The sequence below is a fragment of the Nyctibius grandis genome, chromosome 4 (assembly GCF_013368605.1).
Source record: "Nyctibius grandis isolate bNycGra1 chromosome 4, bNycGra1.pri, whole genome shotgun sequence".
Taxonomy (NCBI): Eukaryota; Metazoa; Chordata; class Aves; order Nyctibiiformes; family Nyctibiidae; genus Nyctibius; species Nyctibius grandis.
The window spans coordinates 17,948,932-17,964,666 of NC_090661.1; the positions used below are offsets into that span (position 1 = coordinate 17,948,932).

General features: G+C 42.9%; 1 protein-coding gene across 1 annotated transcript; it reads right to left on the reverse strand.

Moving 5' to 3' along the window:
* Window positions 1-3,250: 3,250 nt before the first annotated feature.
* Window positions 3,251-15,514, reverse strand: MRPL23 (mitochondrial ribosomal protein L23). The gene is made up of 5 exons (XM_068399429.1): window positions 15,464-15,514; window positions 15,236-15,358; window positions 14,264-14,346; window positions 12,315-12,388; window positions 3,251-3,599 (listed from the first exon to the last, which is right to left on the reverse strand). Exons 1-5 carry the CDS (start codon window positions 15,487-15,489, stop codon window positions 3,435-3,437), a joined length of 471 nt encoding a protein of 156 aa, XP_068255530.1. The 5' UTR covers window positions 15,490-15,514; the 3' UTR covers window positions 3,251-3,434.
* Between the last annotated feature and the right edge of the window lie 221 nt (window positions 15,515-15,735).

A 15,735-nucleotide genomic window follows, 5' to 3' on the forward strand; every position in this document is an offset into this window, starting at 1 on the left:
AAAACTCATTTCAAAGCTGTAATGTTAGGAAAGCCACTGTATATAGTCACTTCACTGTCTCTGCAATACTATTCAGGCTTGTTTTAAAAAATAATAAATACAAGCAAACAAAAAAGCAATTGCATGTTCCCTCTGAAGTGTACTGGTGCTGCTGGGACAAAGCTCATCGTAGACGGATGCCTTTCTCAACCAGAGTGGCCAACGCAGTCAATTGCGCATCCGCTGACTGTTCCAGCACATTACTCTCTTTGGGGGGTTACACACGTTCAGAGGGGAAAGAAACTGCGTTCAACGTTTCCCTTGCACGTCAGAGAAGACAGCAGCTGCAGAGTTGTGCACGCCAAGTGCAGGACGCGGCTTCTCCTGCACCACAGCGAACATCAGCCTCTTCAACCAAGTCATTACTTTCGTCCTTGGAGAAGTTATCACACATATATCCAAATCCTTGGCCCACAGGTATGGCTGCTGACATAGCCAAGGACAGCTCGACACCTCTGATAGCAGGGCTAGATGTGACCTCATAGGATCTGCCAATCCCTCGCATTACCCAAAATAAACATCAGGATGTGCTGGAAGGAGCACGATTTAGTGAACAAAACTACATAATTTTGAGTCCTTGTCCTAGTTTCACCACTCATTTGCTGTACTTCTCTCTGGTACGTGATATAATGTCTACCTTCGTATTCAAGTATCATCTCCGTTATCTTCTGGCCTGTACAGTTTGGGGGATGGGATTTGTGAAGCACCAGATCATATTAAGCACTGGCACTTCCTCAGAAACACTGGCCATCAAGGGACTGGGAAAGACTCGACATCGTTTTAATCCCACTTCCATGGCAATCAGGAGCATGAAAGCAAAATAACTGTGGGTCAGGGGCTTTGAATTTTCTTCTTTTAATCCTACCTTAATGTCACAGGAATACTATTTTAGAGGTTGCTGGTAACATCACTCTCTTAAGCAGCTTGAGTACCTGCCAGAATTTGGTTGCAGCAACTTCACATAGATATGAGATATTTGTCTCTCTATTTCTTCCCTTTTGTGCCACTCCAAACAGAAACCTTTCTTGAACATGAGCTAGAAATTAATCACCCATGGACAAATCACAGAGTAGCAAAGCATGGTAGACCTGTCTGAGGCTTTTGATACTCGCTCAGCCTAGAGCATATTCGTGACTGCAAATAAACTCCTCTCAGCTGGGTCTCAATGCCAGTAGAGAAGCTGGTGACTCCAACCTCTCCTCAGGAACATAACAGGGAAGGCAGAGAGGCTGATGGTTAATATATTTCTCGCTCTTACACCTAACACATGGAATACAGCCTCATTTATCCAGAACTATCACATACCTGACTGTTTGCTTGCTCAAGGCTGACCAACCAGTTAGGAAGATATATGGCAGCACTAGATGAATTCTTTTCATTTTATCTTCACCATGGTAAAGAAGATGGAGTTACCTATATTGGAGGTGACCACAAAGGAAAGTGAAGAAAAAATAGCAAACTCCATAACATTATACAGTAGGAACAAAGCCCCAGCCCCAGTATGGATCAGCTCCACACTGAGCTGGGAGTTTGAGAAACAGCCCCTCAAAAAAAAAAATGTATTAAAAAAAGGAGGGGGCAGTGGGGAAGCTGTGTACAGCAGAGGAGAGACCTCTACATCTAGACAAATTCAGTCGTCCTACTTTAAAACTGCAGGCCAGCTCCTGATTTAACCTGGAGTTTCACATCACTACTAAACTCTGGAAGTGTTGGCCTTGCAGATATGCCAAACATAAGAACTGTTTCAGTGAACTCAGTATTTTTCCACATCTATTATTGTAACTCTGCTGGCAGGCTGGGAGTAGCAAATCCTCCCTTATCTCCCTCCTCTCCAAGAGCATCCCTCTGTTTAAGCACCAGCTAACTTAGGCCATCATGCATGATCCCCCTTGGAAAATGGACAAAGAAGGGGGTGGGAGAGTCACTGGGATTGTAAGCAACAAACCACAGGAGGAGATAGACTCTGTTGTGCAGAAGGAAAGTAGCAGGAGGAAAGAGGCGACTAATGAACAGAAGGGGGTGCATAAAATCCTACTTGGATTGCCTCTCTGGGGAACAGCTGTTTCCTTGTAAACATCTTGCTAGCTATCCAAACAAGAAGTTCAGACACAGAACAATAAAGGAGAGCACCCGGGTAGAAGCGTGCAAGCCATGGGCTCATTCACTACCCTGCCAATTGCTCCAAGTGGCAGAATTCAAAAGCCGGGGAAACATTAGCCATACGTTTAACCCTGCATGTGCTGGTGTTACAGCCAAGGGCCTGCAGAAACATATCCTTCTCTATCTATGGTGAAGTTCTTCCTAGTCCTGCTTTTCCCCTGCTGTTTCTGACACACCAGCAGAGCACATTACTTGACAAAGGAAAAGAGGAAATATCCTCATCAAAGAAAGGAGAAACAGCCGCAGAGCCAAGAAATTAAAAACTTGAACGTGGCAGCCCTGAAAGCCTAGAAAAGTTCCACCACTACCCTGGCATCAGCAACTTGGAAGTAAAGGGAGTTGCACCAGGAAAAGTAAAAAGAGTCTTTTTATTAGTCCTGAGCACAAAACAGCCTACACTGGCAGAAGCATTTCTGTGCCAGTACAACTGTGTCCACATTGGACTCTTGCCAGCACTGCAAGGTAGCTGCGGACAGGAGAAGGAATACTAGCACAGCCAGGCCAGTAAACATCCCTAGGGCAGGCTGGCCACAGAAGGCAACTACCTGCACTGCACAACAGCAAGCAGAGACTGTGCACCACCTTTGTCCGTTCCTTGGTGCTTCTGGGGATCAAACGCACATATGCCCAGTCACAAGCCTATCCAAGAAACCCTGTCTCCAAAATGCCACACAACTGTTAACAAAGGAGTGCAATCAGATCACCCTCACATCTCCAGGAAAGGGTGGGTCACTTTGCAAGGAAGGCAATTCATAGGACAGTAGGACACCATAACTGAACCAAATAAGGGAACCCTATGTCCTGAGCCTATAGTCTAGTTATCTACACCTTCATGTCCACCTCTGACTGACCTATCTTGACTTTTATACATTCTGTTCAATGCAAACTACACCTATCCTGGGAAATTAAATGCTTCCCACTTCTACTAAAAACAGCCTGTAGAAGCAGGAAGAAGGTAAGCACAATGACACTCTCATAGTCAGAAACAACAAGCAATTCCACATTTTAGAAACGGTCCACAAGTTCACAGGAAAGACCTGATGCAGTCAGATTTATTTTACCTTTTTATTTCTTTAGGGCCATTTTGTAGTAGTCCTGCACAAACAGCCAGGAAAAAAGACAAAGTAGCAAGGGCTGCTAAAGAATAAACATTCGGTCATTACAAGAAGGGAAGAGTGCAAGCTCTACTGATCAAAATCCCTCTGAGCCTAAAGAAAGGCAGCTGTTTTTTTGCATCAAAGTCCAAACCAATCGGGGACTCCACCTCGTCTGGGGTCACCTTTCTGCCTCTGCTTCTCTCTCTCCATATATTTATCCTTGAAGTCATCAAAAGAGCGAGTTTCTGCGTCTTGTTCTTTCTCTGGAAATAGGTTGGGAAACTGAAAGGTTTGTCCTTGGCCCTGAAGAGAAAACAAATGGTCAGAGAGACATTCCAGCCTTTCTGCAGTAGCTATGATGCATATACTTACAATGAAAGACCACCCTGAAGTTTCAGCTAGTACAAAACAGTACCTCTTACCTCACAAGATCTCTTTCCACCCCTCTCCCCAAGATACACATATATCCCCCCTCAAAAAAAGCTAACTTTCAGCCTCTCCTCTTCTGTGTGCTAATTAAGACACTGACATCTTTTTCTTACAGATGAATGGTCAGGAGATGGATACCTCTTCAAAGACTTTGAACCAGCTCAGAGATGTTGTATGAGTCATACAGCCAAAGCAAGATGAGCAAAATACGTGATTTTGTCAAAGTAACACCACAGGGGAAATAGATGGTCGAGCAGGCATTCATTATGTTAACACTGAGGATATGGTTATAGCTCTTTAGATATCAGCTAAGGATAAGAGAGAACAGACCTAGCAGCTGTTAACTATAGGGTGTAATGTGGGAATACAGAATAACAGATATTAGAGGCCTCTTATCAACAGGAATAAAGACTATAGTGTAAAACAATTACAGTGGGAACAATCTGTCTAATACATGACTGATGAGATTAAAGTGATTACATCTGCATCAGTCATTCTGCCTAACAGACAAGTCATTTTAGTGAAACATCAGCAGCAGCTCTATGTCTCCCACTTGGAAAATAAATATTTGCTTGGTCTCTGTTTTTTATCTAACAGCAGGAAACCATTATTCTGTGGAAATGTTCTATCCAATTAACATTACCTACTTACTTTTTAGTGATGTTCGCACTAAGCACAACTTCATTAAACTCAACAATATCAGTCCTTCCACTCCATATAGGACTTCGCATAATAAAACTAATAACTGAGAGCTCATAACTCTAAAATGACTCTCCAAAATACATACAAACCTTACCATACATTAACTTCCTTAGGAGAATACCACATACAGAAATCTCAACAAAAGCATTTAATTGCTTCAGATGAAAATAAGGGGCTTTTTCAGATTAACTGTTCTTTACATTTGTGCAATAAATAAAATCAAACAAGAGGCCCAGTTATGAAATGGTTCCACAAAGGACATGAAAGGAGCCTTCTACAACACGGCTACCATTTTGGGATCAGAAATGTGACATAATTAAATCCAAAAAAAAAAAAGGTCACCATGCCCCTGACCCAGCTGAATGTGTGCTATGTTTCATTTAGCCATATACACTCAACCTGGTAATTTACAGGTGTGAAAGAATTTAAACCTCAAGCATACTCTTTGAAAAGAAAAAACATGACTTATCCCAGTTGAGTTTATCCAGACTAGAATCTAGGAAATATCAACTCATACCCAGCAATGCTCCGGTTGTTTTTGTAGTGCATACTTCTTGGGGGTTTCCTAAGAGCCCGACCATACTACAAAAACAACGAGGGAGCTGCTGTGTACATTGCTCTGTCCTCGATTCTAGCCTGGATAAGATCAACTGGAACAAATCAAGGTTTTCCTTTCCACAGTGTACACTCTGGGGTTTCAACTCTTTTGTACCTTTAACTTACCAACAGGTATGCTTATAATAGCTGTCCTATGACCATTAAAGCATAGTTCCATTTCAAGGCACAGAAACTGGCCTTATCAGTGTCCTCGAGCAATCCCAAAGCTGTAGCCTACTGAAACTCTTCCTGTAGTAGGATCAGCAGCAAGCACCCTTGAGGCCAAGCGCTGCTCAAGATTTTAGCACACTGAGGCATTTGGAAAAGACTTTGTTTATATTACAAAAAATTACTGTGTTTTAACTGCACTGCAGGCGGGTCACTCAGCCCCGTGGTACCTGTAGAACAGACAGGGCCGATTCTAAGGACTCGTCTGCCCTGGAGAGGAAGCCATTTTAGTTAAACAAGTCAGAAAACAATTCAGGCTAACATGGTAGGCATACCACCTACACTGAAAATTTGAGAACTATTTATATTGGTAACAGTGTAGTAAGGGACTGTTCTTGTTATGCAGCACTTCCATTCTGCTATGCTTCCAGCACCAATGCACTTCCCTTATTGGAGAATGATGGAAAGCTGTCCCTAAAGCATACTAACATCCATGGTAATTCACTAAGCATTGCAAAACAGTCATTATTTTAAAAAGAGGAGAAAAAAACAACAAAAAAAGATATGCACAGAGGCTGTAGCAAAACCAGACAAACCTTTCAGCTGTTTATCAAAGTGCTCACAGTTCCAATTTCAAGGCTGGTGAAAGTCAAATATTGAGCTGAAAATGTCAATCTGTATCTGGAGTCTTTTAATAAATCAAAATCAGCGCAGACAAGTTGGCTCTTTCCAGCTCTTGTTTTGTGAAGAAATTCTGATTTTGGCTGGCAGCCAGACACGATTCGAAACAGCCGAGACGTTACACCCTGAGAACTGAAGGTTGATAAATCTTAAGTAACAATACTATGCAGTAATACTGCTCTGTGAGACTCTGAAGTGATGAAAGCTGTATGAAAAATAGCAGTTGTGCATGCTCAGTAGCTAGTTTTCAGAAGCAGCCTGTATCTTGGGTATTTCAAAATTTCAAAAATACCAAAAGGCATCAATTTACATAAAGGATTGTGAGTCTCTTCAGGCATATTTACATTCAATGCAGCTTCCACACGATGCCAGAGGCCACTGAGGTTCAAGCTCATATGCCACCTTCTCAAAAAAATGCCTACCAAAGGAATGGAAGGATCGTCACTCCTTTATGCAGTGCTGCTTTTTCTTACATTTTTTCTTCGTAAAAGTGTTCCCTTCTATACAGCAACCCCTTGACAACCATATGATAAATGCAACCTCAGAATGAAATCCTAACCAAAATAAAGCAAACAACTAAATTTCTACCATGTTCAACAGGGTTTTATCTGTTTTGCAAACTGATAGAAAAGGAAATGCTGGCATATTCAACCAGAAAGCAATATTTTGGCTTATTCCTAAACCCTGCATTTGTTCACTGTTTTACCTTTTGCAAGCCATTTAACCAAGGTCATCCTTTTAATAACTGAATTACTGACATTCACATAAGCTGAAATGGGCTCTAAAAAGGCTAGGGTTTGGTCGTCCTTTAGAACTTCTGCCAGCATAATTACCTTAGCAGCACAGAGAAAGAGGGAGAAAAGAACACCTTCCTACCTGACATAGTTGTGCTAAAGGAAAATCCTGTAAAAAAAGACAGACACTGGCAAAAAAATCATTTTGCTCGGATAATTTAGTCTGTCTTGGAACTGGATGCTGCACTGCCAGCAAAAGAACTTTTTCACCAATATGAGGTGATACACTGACACTCTGGAATTTGTCAGGATAAGCTCTACCACCACATGCTCTTATATCTAAGTGAGCCCTTATAATGTTAAAAAAAAAAAAGAAGGAATAAACCAAAGCAAGTCAAAGAGACGGCATTAAAACACCTAAAAAATAAAAGCAATGTGATGATTTTATGCATTGCTGTTCGCAATTTAGGGTCTTCCCAGAGACCTCCTTTTTTCCTACAAATTACAAGATTATGTACAAGTGAGATGTGTGGTCCAGTGTTTAGATTACAGAAATGTGAGCCATTAAACTTCTATTCCCGCACAACTCTAATCCTCGCTTCAGCATTACCCAAATGTAAAACTGATTTATATACAAGGTCTTATGAGGATTCATTTGTTAAATGCTAACATCCTTCACGATAAAAAGTGACCTAAGCATCAAACATGTATTTTCCCCTTAGATTTCAAGCCTTTTTTGTTAGAAAGACTGAAAACACACCTTATTCTCTGAGTCTGTAGAAGGAGTTATCACATCGAGTGGTACAAATTACCTCCATTCATTTTAATGAGAGGTTAAGTAACCATAATTAGGCCTATAAAGTCAAGTGTTAGCCTTTCCACTGCTGAGCTTCATGTCAGAAAATTGCTGGAAGGATTATCCAGCACAAACTCACTTATACTTCTCTGACCTTTGCATCCCTTGAACGGTTTAGGAATGGAAGGTCAGCACAGATACCATTATGTAGGAATGACGCAGCAAACACTGACCATGTAAACAACTGTGAGATCTTCTGATTATTTAGATAATTGAAGCACTTACTACCATCCTTCAGAATTAGGAGAAAAGTGATGTTTATAGTATCGTTAACTAAAAAAATGTTGAACTCCCAACAGCACGGGATTCGGTCCAGCAGTAGCAGCAAATGCAGCTACGTTTAATAATCCAGTGCATTTGAACAATGCTCCTACTATTGCAGCGGTAACATCTGATGTTAAAACGTATGGCAAAACAGCACAGAAAGCAACTTCAAAAATCCACATGGGAATGACATAGTGTACGGAGCATCCAAGTTTCCTCTGAATTCACTACACGTCAAAGAAAACTGCTGTCACATCTGATGTGTAAATGGGTTAATTACTATGACTGTACTGGACACTTTAAACAAGAGTTTGAGGAGAAAGCATTTGCACAAATGTTCCCACCGGTGCCATCATTCATGCAGCTAAATAGGTGTTAGTCCTAATGTTGACAAGGTCAGACTCCTTTTTACAGCCATCTCCATTAGATTTTTCAAAACAGGTTTAATTAAAAATAGGTCTGGATTCCAGAGGCTTGTCTACAGTTGTGCTCCCACGGGTGCCAACACCTGTTGAGCTAAACCAGTGAGAACACTGAAGAAGGAGGAGGAGATGTTGTTGGTTTTTTTAATTTCCCTGATGTTGATGCAACTGTAAAGTTTCCCACTGGCTTTCTTTTCTTTTTTTTTTTTTTTTTAATAACATTAGGATAATTATAACTGTATTGGAGTAAGTAGAAAGGTTGCTCTATTACGTTTATTTTATCTATTCCGCGAAGATATATAGCTTTGTTTCAATTTAAAAAAAACAACAGTGTAAAAAAGTAGCATTTGATACCCAGGGCCGTTAGGTTTCTAACTTAAACCTTTCTCACTACATTCCAAAAGTGGAAAAAAGGCAGGCAGGCTCTGGAATGGCAAGATATTGTTGATCCACAGCCTTCTATGATTTGAGGTATTTTTTTAGTGCGAAAATATTATGCTTGGACAGATCATGTATTTGTCCAGTTACAGCCTCAGAATAAAGTAAACAGCTCTGAATCTCCAAGAAATAGTATTTGGAGAAGAAAGGACAACAATTCTTACACGTGGAACAGCTGGGGCACTAATATGACACCCAACGGTATGTTGACTATGACTTCATACACCTTCCACCTTTGAGACACTTGCAGTAAGTTAATGGATACATATGTTGCGCTGGGACACATAAGGTGATGTTTTATGAAGCAGGCAAGCGTAACTGTTCATAAGAATATACTCAATTTCATTCAGGTAAACCACACCACAGCTGCGACCAAGTCATGCTGGAAAGAGCAATACTTCCACCTCGTGGACAACAGAAAGATCAACCCAAGACCTTCCAAAAACATATCCTTATTTTTCCAGTCATAAACAGTTTTAACTTGAAACTGGATTAATGAGAGAAAACACAGCTGGTAAAAATGGTGGGAAAGCCCAGCTGCTCTGACTCACGGCAGATGCAAACTAATTCTCATGAAAATAAGGATTTTACAGTGGTTACCAAAGACTTTCCTAAATTAGGCAGATATTAACAACAGGCTGCACAGGGCCTGTTACAGCCTGAATCACATCATGAATGAGAATGAAGGTAACACCTTCAGTTTCAGAAACAGAATCACAGAATCACAGAATCAAACAGGTTGGAAGAGACCTCTGGGATCATTGGGTCCAACCGTTGCCCTGACACCACCCTGTCAACTAGACCATGGCACTAAGTGCCATGTCCAGTCTTTTCTTAAACACATCCAGAGATGGTGACTCCACCACCTCCCTGGGCAGCCCATTCCAATGTCTAATAACCCTTTCTGAAAAGAAATTCTTCCTAATGTCCAACCTGAACCTCCCCTGGCGAAGCTTGAGGCTGTGTCCTCTTGTCCTATCGCTAGTTGCCTGGGAGAAGAGGCCGACTCCCACTTCACTACAACCTCCCTTCAGGTAGTTGTAGACAGCAATAAGGTCACCTCGGAGCCTCCTCTTCTCCAGGCTAAATAACCCCAGCTCCCTCAGCCGTTCCTCGTAGGTCAGACCCTCCAGACCCTTCACCAGCTTGGTCGCCCTCCTCTGGACTCGCTCCAACACCTCAACATCTTTCCTGAAGTGCGGGGCCCAGAACTGGACACAGTACTCAAGGTGCGGCCTCACCAGTGCTGAGTACAGAGGGACAATCACTTCCCTAGACCGGCTGGCTACACTGTTCCTAACAGAGGCCAGGATGCCATTGGCCTTCTTGGCCACCTGGGCACACTGCTGGCTCATGTTTAGCCGGCTGTCGATCAGCACCCCCAGGTCTCTTTCCGCCGGGCCGCTTTCTAACCACTCTTCCCCCAGCCTGTAGCGCTGCATGGGGTTGTTGTGGCCAAAGTGTAAGACTCTGTGTAAGTAAATGACACTGAGCTTCTGGCCTCACCCACTATTTAAAGCTGGTGTGAACACAGAACTGGGAGCTCATTGTCTGAGACACCAGACCTAGTGATGAAAAGAACAAAAGGAGAAAGGAAAGACAGAAAGACAGAAAGACAGAAAGACAGAAAGACAGAAAGACAGAAAGACAGAAAGACAGAAAGACAGAAAGACAGAAAGACAGAAAGACAGACAAACCTAAATGTTAAAGGAATTAACAGACACCACCACCAATAGGAAAAAATAGAGCAAAGAGACTAGGAGTGAGGTGAGGGGAAAATGCACAGACCAAGCTTCACTGACGAGAGTTTAGTAAATGCTCAGGATTTCCTCACTTGGGGTGAAGTACAACACCAAAAGGTGGTCGCCTGACCCCGTTCATGGGTCAGATGGAAAACATGGCATTCTTTAAAAACTTATGATGATACTCTAGTATAGCAGTAAGGGACACTCGCTGTCTCATGTACCAAGAATAGTCCTCAGCCACAGTGCCATAAGGCTCTGTGCTGACTAATTTGCCCAGCAGATAAAATGAGAGGCTGGAGGAATGACCAGTTACTGCTGTCCAACTGCCTCCAGTACCAAGCTAGTTTGGGTAATTCTCCTCTCCACTGTGGAGCTGCCCTTAAGGTAATGGCATCTATTCTAGGTTCAGAGGTTTGATGTGAAATAAATGCACAAAGGCACTGGCTTAAATGGGTGGCTTGCTCCACAGAACAGTAGTATTTTGCTTCCCACTCCTTCCCCCTGAGTATCTATGGGTTGCAAACTACCTCCTTCCCAACTCAGCAGACAAAAGAAACAAGACTGCATTAAATACAGTGAAATAAAATCTTAGAACTGACCACAGTTTGCTAAAGATCCATGTCTGCTTCAATCTTGGGAAACAGGTCTCTAAAAACAAAGAAGTCACTAGCAAGAAGCCGTGACAATGGAAAGTGCTTGTAATTACCTACTACGGAACAACACTCCGAGAAAGCAACTTGTAAGATACAACATCACTCCTGGCATTCAATTCCTCAGCTCTGTTCTTAATGAATCGTTCATACCTGACCTCTCACAGACAAAAACCTAGCACAGACAATCCAGGAGGGAGAATTTGCCCACCAAAGCAGAGACTCTTTCTTGAAAAAGGAATGTGGTTTTTAGCCGTTGTAACGCAAAATCCTCAGGGAGATGAGGTTGTCTTTAACTTCAGCACAGTAAATCAAGGTTAGTCCGCATCTAAATAAAACTGTTACTTCCTATTAACATTGTACCTCATACTATTCTTTTAAAGGTAAGGGCTGTCTAAAAAAACACACTCTCCTCACTTTTCTTTCCACTTCCCTTCCCAGAAAGGGCTTAGAGAAAAACTTCTAAGCACATTTAGACTTTGAAAAAGTAAAAAAAATCAGATTTCCCATTGTCTATGCCTCTTTAGTTTGACCCCAAGTCCATATGAAGTCTTATGCAGTCTTTAAGACCACACAGTGTTCCCCCCACACTGAATCCTTGTCCCAGGATGGAGTAACACTGAAGTTGTGTTACCAACAGCAATTTTGAGCTTATGGTTTTACAACCATAAATAGCATTCCTTTAATGTAATTTTGGTATGTGAAGGGGTTTTCTGTCACTGGTTGCATTTCTTTTTTTACAGAGACAGGTAAGTCCAAGAGAAGTCTAAACTATAATATGCTCCTGTTATGAAAGAAATTCGTAAGAACATGAAGCTCCTTTTCCACTGGGCAATCAACACACATTTCAGAACTCGGTTTAGCCACAAAACATGCTTGTTAGACATGACTAAAAGCTCTCCAAGGAATATGCCTTAGTCTTCTCTGAAATCCAAGAAAGCTTTAATAAGAAGTTCCCTACCCTTACAATATATTCTTTCATTTACTGGACACTTCAGCAATCAACCACACAAGTCGTGAGCCTTCCAGCACACAGAGTACAGGGTCAGCATGAAACTCACTGGCAAAGCAGCACCATATAACATCAGACCATAACTTACATACAGACCTCAAACAAATATTGGACTTGAAAACTAACCATTTGTTTGAATTTGATTTTTAGACTAAGTCATTTAAATCTCTTCATACATTCTGGAACTTATTAAAGAAAATGTCATTATTAGAGGACTGGCAGAAATATTCAACCAACCAGACAATTCACTGAACATTACTTCTAGCTTGGCTGGTTAACAGTCCCTTCCTCTTTCCCCATAAGCATCCATGTTAACTCACCAGCTGTACATAGGCGACCTTATAATCTGGCTTCTTCACCCTCTGATTCTTGTGATTCCTCTTGTTGTTTGCACCTGCAGAAATGAAGAAAGCCCCACCTTTTACTTCCCAGGACTTTCAAGTTCCCCAAAGCAAGGCCAAGCTGAAGCGGGGACTTCAGTAGTTCTCATTATTGTTAAGTGGAATACTCTTCAGTACCAACACAGTATCAGAATTACTAAAACGTACTGAAATTGGTAGACACTACTCTCCTCGTTTACAAGTAGGGAACTGAGGCACCATCAGACTCAGGCTGCTGACAGCTGTTGTGCCTTCACATCACGCACAAAGTTTGCAAAGAAGCAGGGAGATAAGCCTCCTGAGTAGGGGGCCAGGAGTGATGAACTGTCCTCCCAGCATCAACAGCTTCAGGAAGACAAGGAGGAAATGACCACTGAACAGCTTCAAACTTGCCAATTTTTACTACCCCACTGATGAGCTGAATCTACTGTTTATACACCAGGAAATTACATACCATGTCAAAAAAAACAAAGCACCTCAACCTTCTGCAAGTATGCTGGTAACAAGTGAGTGGGAAGTTCAATTTATTCCCTGCATGTTAGGCAGACATTAAAGCTCTCAAATTATTAGACATTCTAACTCCTTTTCCTCTTTTATCCCTGAATATATACGTTCTACCATCACTTCCATTAGCAGAGGGGGACAAAATGGTTATAAGGAAAAACACGAATATTTTTCAGTGCTGTTTGGAACTGCATGTGCTTGCTATTTAACACTTTATTTAATTCTATTTTTCACATAAGCATATTACAAATTATCTTTCCGTTTTCTTCTTCTATGTTCTGAGTTTTACAACCTTATTTTGAAGCTTTTTCTTTCATTCTCCATTTTTCACTATCACATCTATTTTTCCCCTTTTTTAAAATCATCCCTACTCTTACCTTTGTAAACACATCAACCAATTCCTTTGCTAGAGTCACTGCATGAAAAAAGAAACACCCAACCAACAAGTCACTCTCCACTTGATTAATGCAGTGACCAGTGATCAAAAAAGGTAAATAACATGAAAATTATATTCCTGACTTTGCACTGCATCCAAACTGCAGTCAAAGAAGCTCTGGGGAAGGAAGCGTTCACATGCAAAGGTGACCTAATATAAAACTAGCTTACTTCAGTTAGAGGTGGGTCCCTCTATTCCAAGTCAAGAGTTCAGCATAACTAGCAACACTTTTTCTCTTGTGTTGGTTTTATGTCCGGTTTTTGGTTTGTTTGTTTTTTGTTTGTTTTTTGGGGTTTTTTTTGGGTTTTTTTTGGTTTTTTTTGTAGGGTTGGCACAGGGGAGAAACATCATGAGTGGAAGCATACAAGTCTGCAGCAGAAATGTGGTAATGACAGGCAATGAAAAACTGAAAGTTTGGCAAGATGTTTCTCTGACATTATCTACTGGTCTAAGAGAATATTTTTCTTTGCTCTACAAAAATTGTCTTTTGTTAGACCATGACACCTCCTCTGTGTGTATGCCAGGTAACCTCAACTCACATATTTTTTTTTTTAAAAAAGGCTATAGCTGAAATTAAGTTTAATTACTAATTTTATTAAAACACATGAAGCAGTTCTTTCTGAAGTGAGACACCCACTGGTCTTCAAGGAGAAATGGTACCGACTACAATACAGCACAAGCTAGGTAACTGTAAAGATGATAAGGCTTTTTAAATTCACACTTTTCTTTTTAAAACTAAACTTACACCATAATCTAATCAAAGCATTCAATTATGAAGTGGTGCATGTTCATTTGAAGGGACAAATAACAACTAAGCTGACCAACATCACCAGCTAAGCACCTGGAACCAAAGTTTGTTGAAATCTAATGGAACTTTTGAGAGGAAAAGTCTATTCTGGCTGCACAGGGATGCTGTATTCATCCCTTTGGATTACTCAACTGCACTTACCATACTGTATCCTGGTCCTCACAGCAGCTACTGGCACACTGTATATTTTTTCAAGGTAATTCTTGATATCCACTTTTGTCATTCTAGACAATGCAAAGCCATTTTGGGAAAAGAAAGAGGGAAAAGCATAAATATTTAAATAAAATAAAACAGACCCAGAGTATTTATAGACTGGCTGATCCTCTGGAATAAATACACCTTTTCCTTTTAACCAACGTTGCTTTTCTGCACTAAAGTATAAACTCAACATAGATCACACACTGCTACAGCAATTCATTACCCATAAACTCCAACAATAACAATGATAAATATTTTATCCTCTCTAGCCTCAACAGTCAAAACCCCAGATATATTCTGTATTCAGTGAGAGTGGGTAGGCTTTCTCACCACCCACGCCAAGAATCCTTTCTAATCTTCTGAACAGCATTTTCTAATCATTTCAGAACCCGCCACAGGCTTGTGGGCTTTAGCATGTGCAGCCAGGTTGGTCATGGTGTAAGAGTCCTGACAAATACCTGGACATCACCTCATTTTTTCTAGATCACTTTCATAAGCACTTCCTTCTTCCTAAGCCTGTCCCTTGGAAGGCTGGGCCTCACTAACACTCAGGAAGAGGACCCAAGCAAAGCTCGTACTTAAATTAGTGTCCTTGCAGCACTCTAAAAGGTATCCTTGATGCAGAAGCCCCTTCCTGCAGCCTAAAGGGTGCTATCCGGCACCTCGCCTTCCCATCCCTCAGCTAACCACACAAGCTGCCGCCCAGAAGGAGGCGACAAGAGGCAGTGTGCCGGGACGTGTGGCACTGGGGGGGTGATGGTGCTCTGGAAGCGGAGGGGGCCCCTCTGCACCCCGCGGGCAGCTCTGGGCCCTTTCCGCGGCAGGGCAGGCCCGGCCCAGACCCGCGACGGCTCCCGCTGCGGGGGGCTATGCCATGCCCTGCCGTGCTCCGTTCCCCCGCCGCCCCGCACTCACTCCATGGATACGCGGAACTGGACGGTGTCCTCGGGCTGAGGCACGCCGGGTCGCACCGCCAGCATGAAGAAGTTGGGCCGGAAGATGCGCAGCTGCGGGCCGCCCAGCTGAAACAGCGGGTACCTGCGGGGAGACGACGCCACTGACTGACTGACCGGCCAACCGGCACGCCCCCACCGTCGCCCCGAGCCCGCCCGTCCTGCCCCCGCCGCGGCCCGGCCCGCTCACACTGCCCTCCTGACGCCCGTCGCCATGGCCGAGGCCCGACCCGGAAGCGGCGCAGCGCGGCGCGAGAGCGTCTCCCGGCGGGGCGGTGGCAGCAGCTCTCGCCCCCTGCTGGCGCGGAGGAGCGCCGCGGGCAGGGAGGGCGCTGTGGGAGCGGGCCGTGGGGGCGGCCGGGGGGGGTCTGACCCTCTCGCCCTGGCAGCCCCCTCCTCACGGCTGACCCCCGCAACCACAGCCCGCCTCGAGGCCCGGCCGCCCCCTGGACTTACTCGGGG